At 41.2% G+C, this 14,748-nt stretch overlaps 1 protein-coding gene across 1 annotated transcript in view; it reads left to right on the top strand.

The window, feature by feature from the left end:
- Positions 1–14,748, top strand: part of LOC124612348 (glutamyl-tRNA(Gln) amidotransferase subunit A, mitochondrial) — a 153,400-nt gene that overhangs the window by 130,745 nt on the left and 7,907 nt on the right. The window contains exon 9 of the mRNA XM_047140501.1: positions 7,423–7,657. Within this exon, the coding sequence (XP_046996457.1) occupies positions 7,423–7,580 (158 nt within the window). The 3' untranslated portion in view covers positions 7,581–7,657. The remainder of the gene's footprint in view (positions 1–7,422; positions 7,658–14,748) is intronic.

Genomic DNA, 14,748 nt, shown 5'->3' with positions numbered 1-14,748 from the left:
GATCATTGGATTTAATACCATAACACAACATGAAAGGATAACAATGCTGTGTGTTTTTCATGTCCACTTGTTTTTATAGTTACAGTTTTCATGGCAACAGTTCTGTTAGTCGGCACACCAGATGTCGGAGGAGTTTCACTTACATTTGCTGTTAGGCTTAGTTCCGCTCTGGTTTTCTTTTGATGTTGAATAATAAAGTGATTGAAAGATAATATTTTCTCTCCATTTTCTGAGATATTTTGGTTTTGGTTCAAATTCTAACCTCATGATGCTTCATAAACCTCTCGCATGAACCAGCTCCACCCTTAAAGGATGTTAAGTTCCACTGTAGCACTAGCTTATGAGGGTGTATTTGAATCATTTTTGCAGTAATTCCAATGCCATTTTGAGGGTGTCCTTGAATGCATTTCCATATCTCATCTTCTAATTTTGGCCATTTTGCATTCAGTCCACTATTTGCACATTTATTTGTACTCATTTTTTTCAGTTCTTCTTGACTAGCCCATGAATCATGAATGGCTTTTTTTTCTATTGGTGGAGAGTTGAAATGCCACTCAGCTCTTCTGTTTCCATGTTGTTCTGCATATGCTACTACTTTCAGTTTACAGCCCACATCATATGAATATCTTTTATTTTTTTCCATTACATAACTAGCTGTTAACAAAAATATTGTACTTTTACTGATAGCACAAATCACTTTCAATTTAGGCATGTCTTGACTTCCACGTATTTTCTTCTTAATGGAGAATACTACGAACAAAGGGAGGGAGTCGCCATGGGTAGCCCACTCTCACCGGTGGTAGCGAATGTGTACATGGAGAACTTCGAGGAGGAAGCCCTGTCGTCATCCGAATGGAAACCTACTTGCTTTTTCCGTTACGTGGACGACACGTTCGTCATCTGGCCACATGGTATGGATAAACTCCTTGACTTCCTTACACATCTAAACTCCATACACCCCAACATCAAATTCACTAGGAGACTGAAACAGAGGGTAAATTACCTTTCCTTGACGTCTTGGTCAAGAGAAGGGCTGACGGCACCCTAGGCCATGGAGTTTATCGGAAGACAACGCACATTGATCTGTATTTGAACGCAGACAGCTGCCACCACCCTTCACAGAGGAATGGGGTAGACTCTCTGACGCAGAGAGTCTACCCCAGGAATTGGAACATCTGAGAACTGTATTTCGAAAAAATGGGTACTCAGAGTGGCAGATTCAGCGTGTTCTCCGCCCAACCACTACAGCACAACCTGTGGAGATGGATAAAATCACGAGGGAGGAGGTAGGCACTGCGTTTATTCCATATACAGGCGCACTCTCGAGGAAAATCGCCCGCATTTTGAAGAAACACCGGGTCAGAACTGTGTTTTGTCCTCCGAATAAAACTTGTGCACTGGTGGGGAGCGCCAAAGATGACCTCGGTTTGAGGAAGGCTGGCATGTACCAGATTCCGTGTCAACGTGGCAAGTCGTATATTGGTCAGATGATGCGTACCATCGAGGATTGATGCCGTGAACACCAGAGGCACACTCGACTGATGTATCCGAGCAAGTCAGTGGTCGCTGAACATTGTTTGTCGGAAAATCATGCTATGGAGTATGAACGCACGAGGATTCTGGTACAGACGTCGAGATACTGGGACAGCGTTGTTAGAGAGGCCATCGAAATTCGCACCAATGACGACCTCATAAACCGTGACTGTGGCTATAATCTTAGCAAGGCTTGGGAACCAGCGATTGGGTTAATCAAAAGTAAATTGAGCAAACGTATAGTTGTGACGACCACGGCGGACAGAGCCATCACACCGACGTCATCTCAGACGCCGGCGCAATCTACTCCACCGCGCGACCATGGCGCGGGGCGCAGACAGTGGAGGGAGCGCGCCGCGGGCGGGGGGTATTTAAATCGGCCGCCGCCACGGCCGAACCCAGTTCCCTCTGAGCAGCCATAGCGTACGGATCTCCGTGCCGGCACGTTCACAGGAGCTCAGTCTGTCAGTTCACCTGATGATGGCGACATGTATGATCGCCAAAATATTGTGCCCGTTGGACACTGTAGACCGGCAGTACACCCGTGGATATTTTGATTACTTTCAATTCAAGTTCAGACTACAATGATGCACAATAGGCTAGAAAGTGTTTTGCATTTGTGATAGCGGGGAAGGAGAGAGACAGTGTTAGCAAGCTTGTGAATCCTTGCAACTCATGTTCATTGCATGGGTGCAGTGCTGCTGCCAGTTGAATCCATTGTTGCCATATAGGGGTAGATTTCCCATGGTATTGAATGTGGCCATTTTTTAAGACTGGTGGGAATTTTAAATAAAAATACTGGACATTTTTATACTCATTTTGAGTATAAGATGCATCTGAATTTTGGAGGCGAGTTTTCAAAGGAAAAAGTGCTTATTAGAGTCCATAAAATAAAGTAGTTGCTACTCACCATATAGAGGAAATGCTGAGTTACAGATAAGTACAACAAAGCTTTCAGCAAACAGGCCTTCATCAGAATTAGATAAGGCAAATGTACACATGACCACATTGTCTGGCTACCAAGGCCAAACTGAAGTCTGAATTCTGCTGAAGGCCTGTCTGGCCAAAATCTTTGACAGTCTTTTTGTTATGCCTGTTTGTGATCAGCATCTCCACTATGTGATCAGTAGCAACTATCCTTTTCTTAATATTGTTATTATAATCGACATATTTATATTACTGAAACTACTTCTGACAACTGGCGAGAGATAGTACACGGCAGCATCTACTGAACCTAACAACCCTGCCTTTTCAGTAACAGTTATGAAATGATCATTGAAAGTTTTTGGCTTATTAAAAGGTTTTGCAACACCACTCAAGTCTGTTACTAATGTATCATTTACTCTTAGTGTTATCTGCTCCTATTCATGTCTGGTTCTGCCAGTCTTCTCGTTCACTATATCCCATACTGGCTTTATTTTGTTATTTTATGTGATTATCTTTTTCTTATGATGCATCTACTTTGATGTCCACATTATTACCTTTAATAATTTGCAATATGTCTTGTAATTAGCTTTTACTTCAAAATCAGTGCTGTTTCTGGCTGACACACAGTTTCCTTTTTGTGTTACAGCATACCTTTTTTCTTGAGTAATCCATGGCTTTATTGTAGACTTCGGTCTAGTTTGGGTTAGTTTGTGGGGAAAACAGTATTCATATAAGATAAGGACTGTATTAATAAAAAGTTGTATTTTTCGTTCATGCCATGATCACTGTATACATATCCTAAAAATAATCAGTTTTTGGCATACTCACAATCCTCTTGATTTCAGATTTAGTGGATTTTATATAGTTTTCAGTGTTAACATTTAACAAAAGGAACTGTATGTCGTGGTCTAAGAGACTATTGACCTATCTTTTGCAATTTAATTTTGTTCATTTGACTGTTTTAGAAAGATATTATGACTGGCTGTTTCTGAGTCATTATCTAACCTAGTTCGGAAGTTTACAGTAGGATTTAAGTTGACTGTTAGTGTTACTGACTGTGATAAATTCTTACTGGAAGAGTTTGTAGGAAAATCTACATTAAAATCACCAGCAACCACTATTTCTTTGATTTACCTTCAGTCTGCAGGTGCTCAATACATACCATCTATTATGAAGGATTTATTGTGAAATTCTACCTCTGTTGCACATACTTCCATATACTGCTCTAGGCAAAATTTTTGTATTTCTGTGTTTTTAAATTTATGACCATTTCTGAGGAATATGGCTACTTGTTTCACCATTTGTGCTGTACAAACGTGAAATACGAACCTATATCCCCATAATACTTAACATATCTATGCCAGTAGTCACATGATGTCCAGAGAGGCAGATTTTCAAATGACTTTGATCATTCTAATTCGTCTGTTAATTTTACTTCTTAGTCCTCAAATATTATGATGCAATAAGGATAGCTTGCATTTCACATTGACCGAGATAAAAGTTGGGTGTACACAAAATTTTTTGCTTATTGTTGGAAAATTTTAGAGATGAATGAGCAATTATCATTCTTAGACATTGTTGTGAAGTGAATGTCAGATGATTCACTTGGTCCCAGTGTATACCAGAAGCTGAGCATTGCCTCATAATTACAAAATCTACAGGATGTCTTTCAAAAAATGTGTATTCCACGTGTGTGTGTGTGTGTGTGTGTGTGTGTGTGTGTGTGTGTGTATGTTGCTGTGTGGAGTCCTACAAGAAAAGTGAAAGGCAGTGGCCATACAAAACACACATGCTACTGGCCCAAATGTGTCTGGTGATACCAAGTAGGACTAACAAGAATTATTGAATGGAGGACAGCGGGAATGGTCACAGGCTTGTACAACTTACAGATGAGTATTCTGCAAATGTTGAAAAACCTAAACTGGCAGGTGCATTAAAACATGCCTCAACTATTCTGTTTTGCCTCTTCACAAAGTGTAAAGAACTATACATTGAATAATCTAGAAATATACGTCAGCTTCCTATGTATTGCTCCCAAAGAACTAATAACGATTGGTAACATTCACCTATTTAAGGCATACTTAAGACAAATCAACAATAAGTTTTGAGACACACTGCTCTCATCAGGTTGTCAACACTAGACACATATAGCAAAATCACTTAAACTCCAGCCACACATTTGCGGCTTTCATGAAATAAAATAACATAAAAAACACATTGGACTACAGATCCTCATCTTAATTTAGGACTGTCCATTTTTTCCTAACTGTCCCATCACTCTTGACAATCGCACACCAAGCCATGTCCTTATCAGCTCCCTGCATCAAGTGTGACCAGTTGATACTTTCGCTGTTAGCTGTGCATACGGTAATACCTCAGATGTTGCAGTTCGTAACTGCACCCAGGCACTAGAAGAAATGTCAGCTGGACACTCGTGTTGCAGCCAGCTAATGAGCACACAACGTGGTGCATGGTTGTGGGGTGTGATAGGATGGTTAAGGACAGAAAGGGACAATCTTAAAGTAAGATGAGGTGTCATAGTCCAATGTGTGTTTATTTCTTATCATGAATGTATCAGATGTATTGTTAAGAGTTTGTCTCTTAAGCCATTTGTCTTCACTTTTGACAGCCTGACAATGAGATCAGCTTCTCTTGAAACATCTTGTTTCGTTACATACGATTAAAGTGATAAAACACTACCATTTATTATTTATAAAATATAGCATCCTCTACTTCATATCTGAAAAATGGCTAATGACAAGCACCCATCAAGACCACGAATACACGATTAGACTTGAGTGTAGACATTTAAACAATCATTTTCCTACCCTTCATATGTGAACTGAACAGGATGGAACAATAATGAGTATCTGTGAAATATATCCTTTGTCAGGTACTTCTCAGTGGTGTGAGGTAACGGGCAAGCTGTGGCGCCCTGGAAATATTCTATGTTTGAAGTTGAGGCGGCCACTCAGGATGCTCGTCAAAGCCACAGCTTGTTAACAACCGCATGATGCCGCCCAATAGCTGGGACCACGTGGTGCAAAACGTTAGCCGGACAAGAGGGGTAGCCCCAGCGCATGGTCCAGCCACGTGGCTGGGAATTCCGCTGTGCCGAGGATGGTGTTTTGTGTCGATGAAGGAGATGCCTATGCCGGGAGTGCCAAAGATGGCGGACTTTGTGAAGCCTTAATGGCAGACATTTCACAGTTCGTACAGAAATTAATAGTAACCAGATTAATCATGATACCTCAAAAAGAAACAAGTACATTACTATCATTTGCACGAAGATTCTGATGGTGTAATCAGATTTTCAATATCTTTATTAGTTTAAAGTTTAGTATCTGATGGTAAACTATGCAAGTAACACCCAGCAATGAATTTCCAAAATATAAACACTTCATCCGGTTTTGTCAATCACCATGTCTTTAGAAAGCTATTAGTGTAAACCTAAATTGGTGTGAATTACAGGCATGTAACTTAAATAGTACATGAGTTATTGGAGGCCCATGAGTTATTGGAGGTCAAAGTGGCCGATTACTATCGATCACGTCAGGCCATAAGTATTCCACAGTTACACGAAAAAACGGTAGCAGCGTGCTTATAAATATACTTATTCATCTGTGTCTTTGATTATATCCAATATATACTATTAATGAATAAATTGGTTAAATATTTAGTGTGTTTTAGAAAGCACAGAGACATTAGGCTACTGGTCTACCTTTTGTTACTATTCCTTTCATATATGTTTATTTAATTTGTTTATGTACTTAATAAGGTGTATTTGAGCATGTTTATGGTCCTGCCGTAGGAATATTTATTTAATTTCAAGTTATTTAAATGTAAATCCAGTATTTCGAAAGTGTTTTATGTTTGTGAGTGTACGTTAGCTTGGAGACGTGGAGGAAGCGCTCTAGCCAATCACAGCGCTCGTTACTAAGGGAGGCCACTACCGAAGTTCTGGCAGGGCGGGAGTGATGGACAGGACTGGGCAGGACACGGGAAGTGCTGTACTCGACGGCACGGCGGACATGGAGTCGGCGGAAAAACTTGGACAGTGGAGCAGTTTGCGCGTGGTTGCGGAGGATAGAAATATTTCGGAATGCTGACCTGTGCCCTTGTGTGATTTCTGCTGTGTCTGCAGTGAAGTCGTAGTATGCATTCAGAAGTGAATATCTTGCGAGCTATGTTGTATAACTAATTACGTGAAGTAGGAATCTATTGTTTCCCTGTTATTCAATTTCTATTTTATTTAATTGCTGGACCATCGACACCAATAAGCGTTTTGAGAAATATACTGCATTCTCAGAAATACTTCTACTATCGTACTCATCATTTAAAATCGTTAGGATAGTACCTGCAGATTTTATTTAATTGCAATCTTTCATTTATAAATTTATATGTTACATTCATAATTCGCAATCGCCTAGTGATAGAAACCTTCGACCATTCGATTCGTATGTGTATTCTTATCGTATACTGTAGACTAAGCAGTATTTGGCCTGTAATGCGGCAGCTATGTATCTCAGCCCCTAGACAATGAAACCAGCCAAAACTTTTAATATCACAACTCTGAGTCGGGGGATGCATAGTTTTTTTTGAAAGCCCGCTATGGTTTGCGGATTATGGGTGTAGATGTAGATTAACAATGCAGAATCTGCACTCCAGGTTGTCAGGCTCATAACTGGACAGAGCTGATGATGGTTTTTGATCAACACCTCATTATATATACTTTAAAATGCTGTCACAGGCCAAATCTCATACACAGCACGCAAAAAAAATCAGAGTTTCCGTTTGTATGTAACCACTATAGAGGCAGTACCGGCAAGTAACAGATAAGTCTCATGCGATAAGCACATTCAGCATGTCACTGTATCTGTCCTTCGCAATGTAATTTAAGTAATGAACATGGACTGTGTGATGAGTATCAAGAAACAAACTTACTTCCCTCTGCTGTTTCAGGTTTACCTGCCATCAGTGTTCCAGTGAAGCTATCCAAAAATGGTCTACCACTCAGTTTGCAGTTAATGGCACCCATGTTCAAAGAAGATACGTTGTTTCGCACTGCTAAATGGATTGAAGAAAGTTTAAAATTTCCTGCAGCTGAACTAGCCATGTGAAACAAATGCAGTGTTACAAAAAGATTCTGCACCACTGTTCTTTGATTTTTACTTTATCCAAAATGGATATGAGACAGGTCAGTAAAATCAGTGTTTAAATGTAGGCTGAACCACCTTTCAAACAGCAAAAACACTTTTAAAAAATTTTCTACAGTAATTGTACAAAGTGATAAAGATAAAATATAAATAAAGATATAAAAAATTTGTAGTCAGTTCCCTTGTAACCGTCTCTCCGTAAAGTATGTTTAACATCATCCATTCAGTCTATAAAATAAAATAAAATGAATTGGTGTACACAGTCTGTAAGTAAAGGTAGCGTCACATCAACAGTTTTTCACTTGCACAATCTGTACAGCTCCAGGAAAGGCACATACAAATATAAACACATAAGTGATGCAATTGAGTACTTCATGTACGCAAATGAGAAATGAAAGAGACACCAATGATCAATGTTAATGCACATCCCTATCAAGATATTTGGGAGTTCGAATCCTGTCATGCACATAATGTTGACATATGGCAAGGAGGGTTCTGGCAGAATGTAAATATTTAGGAGGTAAGGAGACTGCTAGAGGCATACACAAAAGAGAATGAAAACTTTGCCAGCTTTCAGATGAAATCCTTGGATGAGCTAGAGTAAAAACACACACACACACACACACACACACACACACACACACACACACACACACACACACTCTTAATTGTGCCTGCTGAACACACAGTGCTGAGCTTGATTTCATTGTACCTGCTGAACACACAGTACTGGGCTTGCAGTTCGGGAAGTGGACCGGGATGCGATTGTTCTGTGTGGGGGTGGGGTGGGTAGAGGAAGAAAAAGGTGAGAAGTAAAAGAAGAGTTGGGTAGCTAATGGCTCGAGGGAGATAATAGGTGTGCAGAACAGGAATGCTGGAGGAAGAGGCAGCACCTGATGCATGGGTGCCAAAGCAGGCGCGCTGCAGCACACAATGAACATGGCATGAATTGGAAGGGGATGATAGCACTACAACATCACTTGCGGGTACTTGCTATTCCGTGTAGCACATCCCAGTGAGTAAGAGCAATGTGCAGCTGTTAGCAGATCCCACGGCTCCATCAAAAGGTGTTGGCTACCTTTTGTAGGTAGAGAGACAAGTTAGCAAATGGATAAAATGTTCACTGAATTATAGCAGCTTTATTTACATTTTAGAATGGTGGCCTCATACATACTAACAGATAGTTTTAGCAGCACTCCCAATTTCTTAGTAATAATATTCACTAAAATAGCGATTATTTATAGCACAACAGCATTGAACTAATTAAATCATGTTGTTGTTGTTGTGGTCTTCAGTCCTGAGACTGGTTTGATGCAGCTCTCCATGCTACTCTATCCCGTGCAAGCTTCTTCATCTCCCAGTACCTACTGCAACCTACATCCTTCTGAATCTGCTTAGTGTATTGATCTCTTGGTCTCCCTCTACGATTTTTACCCTCCACGCTGCCCTCCAATGCTAAATTTGTGATCCCTTGATGCCTCAAAACATGTCCTACCAACCGATCCCTTCTTCTTGTCAAGTTGTGCCACAAACTTCTCTTCTCCCCAATCCTATTCAATACCTCCTCATTAGTTACGTGATCTACCCACCTTATTTTCAGCATTCTTCTGTTGCGCCACATTTCGAAAGCTTCTATTCTCTTCTATCAATATCGAAAGTCTGAAAATCTACACAAGTCCTCTTGTTACCCATATCTCGAAGTTCACAAAGTCACAGTCCGAAATTTGTTGAATTTGCGGCACATGCCGCCCAAACAACAACCCACCAAAACAAGGACCAGTGACCAATGACCACATGCCCTCCTGAGCATGCTTGCTTGTAAACTTGGTCACATGACCACCACTGGAGTCAATGTACACTCCTGGAAATGGAAAAAAGAACACATTGACACCAGTGTGTCAGACCCACCATACTTGCTCCGGACACTGCGAGAGGGCTGTACAAGCAATGATCACACGCACGGCACAGCGGACACACCAGGAACCGCGGTGTTGGCCGTCGAATGGCGCTAGCTGCGCAGCATTTGTGCACCGCCGCCGTCAGTGTCAGCCAGTTTGCCGTGGCCTACGGAGCTCCATCGCAGTCTTTAACACTGGTAGCATGCCGCGACAGCGTGGACGTGAACCGTATGTGCAGTTGACGGACTTTGAGCGAGGGCGTATAGTGGGCATGCGGGAGGCCGGGTGGACGTACCGCCGAATTGCTCAACACGTGGGGCGTGAGGTCTCCACAGTACATCGATGTTGTCGCCAGTGGTCGGCGGAAGGTGCACGTGCCCGTCGACCTGGGACCGGGCCGCAGCGTCGCACGGATGCACGCCAAGACCGTAGGATCCTACACAGTGCCGTAGGGGACCGCACCGCCACTTCCCAGCAAATTAGGGACACTGTTGCTCCTGGGGTATCGGCGAGGACCATTCGCAACCGTCTCCATGAAGCTGGGCTACGGTCCCGCACACCGTTAGGCCGTCTTCCGCTCACGCCCCAACATCGTGCAGCCCGCCTCCAGTGGTGTCGCGACAGGCGTGAATGGAGGGACGAATGGAGACGTGTCGTCTTCAGCGATGAGAGTCGCTTCTGCCTTGGTGCCAATGATGGTCGTATGCGTGTTTGGCGCCGTGCAGGTGAGCGCCACAATCAGGACTGCATACGACCGAGGCACACAGGGCCAACACCCGGCATCATGGTGTGGGGAGCGATCTCCTACACTGGCCGTACACCACTGGTGATCGTCGAGGGGACACTGAATAGTGCACGGTACATCCAAACCGTCATCGAACCCATCGTTCTACCATTCCTAGACCGGCAAGGGAACTTGCTGTTCCAACAGGACAATGCACGTCCGCATGTATCCCGTGCCACCCAACGTGCTCTAGAAGGTGTACGTCAACTACCCTGGCCAGCAAGATCTCCGGATCTGTCCCCCATTGAGCATGTTTGGGACTGGATGAAGCGTCGTCTCACGCGGTCTGCACGTCCAGCACAAACGCTGGTCCAACTGAGGCGCCAGGTGGAAATGGCATGGCAAGCCGTTCCACAGGACTACATCCAGCATCTCTACGATAGTCTCCATTGGAGAATAGCAGCCTGCATTGCTGCGAAAGGTGGATATACATTGTACTAGTGCCGACATTGTGCATGCTTTGTTACCTGTGTCTATGTGCCTGTGGTTCTGTCAGTGTGATCATGTGATGTATCTGACCCCAGGAATGTGTCAATAAAGTTTCCCCTTCCTGGGACAATGAATTCACGGTGTTCTTATTTCAATTTCCAGGAATGTAGTTGCTGTACTTCTGAGCACCATCCAAGTTTTATACTACAATTTTCATACAAATTTATAACATAGGCCAACAATGGAAAAACGTTTTTGCTGAAAATACCTTATTTTTAAGTTTTTTAGGGCAGAAAGAGGTCGATTCTGTTTTTGTGTTAACAGATGGCGTTTTGTTTACTGTCAACTTAACTAACCACACTTCCGTGTTCCCTGTACATGTGCTCAGTAGAATGTCTAATCTTGGTTGTAAAAACTCTGCTGACAGTTATTGTTATATTTGTAGTGAATTTGTGATTAAAAAACACCAAAGAAACATTACAGACTTTGTGAAAAAGTGGTATCTGTCATACCTTGGATCTAAATTTGGTGATCAAGATAAATCTTGGGTGCCACATAAGGTGTGTTATGTGTGTGTTGAAGATCTGAGAAAATGGTCCAAAAAGGACAAAAAAGCCTTTAGATTTGCTGTTCCTATGATAGCCAAGAAAGCATTCAGATGATTGCTACTTTTGCAGTGTTGATATTACTGGTCATAATTCGAAAAACAAGGAAGGTAATAAGCTACCCTAACCTTCCGTTCACCATCCGACTAGTAGGGCATGGTGAAGATTTGCCAGTTCCTGAACCACCAGATGATTTAAATTCTATTCCAACAGAAGTATTTTCTGATGTACAATCTGATTTAGACGAACCAGATAATGATCAATTCCATTGTAATACAGAAAGTCTAGAGCCCAAATTGTCTACTCAGACCGAGCGTAACGATTTGGTTAGGGATCTGGGCTTAATGAAAGAAAAAGCTGAATTGCTTGGCTCTAGATTAAAAGAAAAGAACTTATTGGCAGTTGGAACCAGCATATACATGTATAAAAAGAGCGAGCAGCAATTTTTAAAGTTTTTTCAACTAGAACGTGATTTAGAGTACCGCTCAGACATTCCCGATCTGATGAATGAGTTTGGTATTGAATACAAAAAGGAAGACTGGAGGCTGTTCATTGATTCATCCAAAACTAGTTTAAAGGCTGTTTTATTACACAATGGTAACATGTATGCATCTATACCTGTTGGACATTCTGTGCATATGAAAGAAAGCTATGAAAACCTAGACGTAGTGCTAAATAAAATAGGCTATTCTGCTCATGATTGGATGATATGTGGTGATCTAAAAGTAACATGCATGCTCCTTGGTCAGTGAGGTGGCTTTACCAAATTTCCATATTTCTTGTGTGAATGGGACAGTAGGGCTAGGGATCAACATTGGTGCAGAAAGAACTGGCCTGTGAGGGAATCTTTAAAACCTGGTGAGAAGAACGTTCTACGCAAAAACCTTGTAGATCCAAAAAAACGTACTCGTACCACCTCTACATATAAAGTTAAGCCTAATGAAACAGTTTGTAAAGGCTTTGCCTAAGGATGAACCATGTTTTAAGTATCTCTGCCAAACGTTTCCGCACCTTTCGGAAGTTAAACTAAAAGAAGGCATCTTTGTCAGACCTGACATTAGAGAATTGATGTTTGATGTTAACTTTGAATCCACAATTACCTTAAATGAGAAAGAAGTATGGGTATCATTCTAGCAAGTTGTTACAAAGCTCTTAGGACATGGAAAAGACCCAGAATAGTTTCTATTATAGTTACACTGTTAAAGAAGTTTAAAACTTTAGGATGTTTAATGAGCCTAAAAGTTCACTTTTTGAACAGTCACCTTGATTACTTCCTGGACAATATGGGAGATGTTAGTGAGAAGCAAGGAGAGTGTTTTCACCAGACCATTAAAGTGATGGAAAAACGATAAAAAGGCCACTGGAACACTAACATGATGGTGGAATACTGTCAGTCACTTCACCGAGAAGTTCGGCGAGTGACTCATCATAGTAAAGCTACACAAGAAGCTTCAATGAAAAAAGAGAAAGAAAATACAAACCAATTCCAGCTGACAAGTGAAACCTCTATTAACACATATCATTGTTTTGAGTAGCTTACTGTAAATACAAACCATGCTTATGTTGTAACAAAGCATTTAACTAATTTCCCCGTTTACCGTGTAGCATAGGATTTTTATACTATGTGATAAAAAGCATATTGCTCGAAAAATATGGGTGATGCAAAAAAAACTAAGGCTAGATTTGAATTCAGCTAATAAAATATATAAAGATCAGCTATCAAAGCTTAACTGCTAAGTGGGGTATGAAGTAGCATCATCCCTCGGCTATATAGTTTATATAATTTCAAGAATTATTATTATTATTTTTTTTATTTATTAAGTAGCCACCACTGGTTATTCCCAGGGTTTCATTCAGCTTGATGTCGACTTTCTTTGTGTGGCAACTACTTAGCCAAGCTTGGGAACAGTATTCAGCAACAGAATACACCAGGCTAAGAGCTGAAGTTCTAAGTGTGGATGCATTTGCACCCTGGGTTGTGCCACATAATTTGTGGATTATGTTGTTCCTAGTATAAACTTGGCTGCGGTGTTCTCAAAGTGCCTTTTACACGACAACGTTCTATCCAGTGTGATGCCCAGGTATTTCAGGTATGGATTGTAGCGGAGGAGGTGGTTGTTAAAATATACTACTGGCTGCTTATTTGCTTGTCAGTTGTTGAGGTGGAAACTGGACACTACAGCTTTATTCATGTTAGGCGTAAGTCTCCTGTCAACGAAGTATTAGCCCACCATGGAGAGGTCCTCTGTGAGTGTATTGCTGGCCTCGTCTGTGGTTTTACTGCAGGCAGCTAGTGCTAGGTCGTCAGCATAACCATTTTTCTTGGATCGTGTTTGAGGCAAGTCAGAGATATATAGATTGAAAAGAGTACGTGCGATCACTCTAACGCTTTGGATGACTTAAAAGTGGTGAAGTATGTATCTAAACTCTGACTTCTTTAACGATATGACTTACTTGAGATTGTCAGCCGACTTTCCTTGCTGGTTAGCTTGCTGCAGCAAACTCCTTTTCTCTTCTTCTCCAAAGTATATTTACCAGGAACAGGAATTTCTCAAGACTCTTTCTACTTATAAAAATAAGTAGATGTACACAGTTTCTTTTGCTTCACTTAATGGTGTATATTTAAACATCAAACTTTTACAAATCTCATTCTCCACATAGCCAAACATTGTCAAGTAAGTCTTCTCGTGTATCCAAAGATTAGACACAAAGTTCATGTACACCTAAGAGAAAGTTGGCTGAAAAACCAAGCCCATTCTCATCCTAAATCTGAATTACGTCTTATCCTCTCCAAGTCCAAAACAAGCATCCATTTAACAATATTCCAACCATTCTTCCTTTTTTCTCTACATAGTCAAAGTTGTAAAACAGTATGGAATAACACAGAAGTTCCTTGACTCTGCCGTGTTCTCTCATTAAACTTCCATGACACGACCGGCAAACACTTGTCGGTGCCATTCAACCACTGCATCTACAGTCTTCTTACTACACACTTCGGACCTACACACACACACACACACACACACAGACAGGCGACACGCGGTAGGTAGGCTGTCTCACACTTATATTGAAAATATCGTGTTTGAGACAGTAGAAGGCCGAGTGGTTCTAGAATTTACATGGAAATTCTCGAAATGCTGCATATCCCCCTCATCAGATCGAACATGTGATATTTTATACATAATCATCATGTACATTTATATCACACATAATAATAATTCACATTTTAACAGTATACATTGAGTGATTCTTTGTTATCCAGACCGGAGTATTCATTAGTGATCCAGTAAGCCTGACTAGCATTTAGGAAACATGAGACTTTATTTTTATTTTCAATTGTAAACTTAAGGTGTTTGTGACACTTGAGTAATCTGTTTTCTGTTTTCAACTTTAATACTACCTTTTCTAAGTATGTA

The sequence above is a fragment of the Schistocerca americana genome, chromosome 4 (assembly GCF_021461395.2).
Source record: "Schistocerca americana isolate TAMUIC-IGC-003095 chromosome 4, iqSchAmer2.1, whole genome shotgun sequence".
NCBI lineage: Eukaryota > Metazoa > Arthropoda > Insecta > Orthoptera > Acrididae > Schistocerca > Schistocerca americana.
Note: the sequence above shows the minus strand (reverse complement) of the source record. Positions and strands in the feature narration are given on the sequence as shown.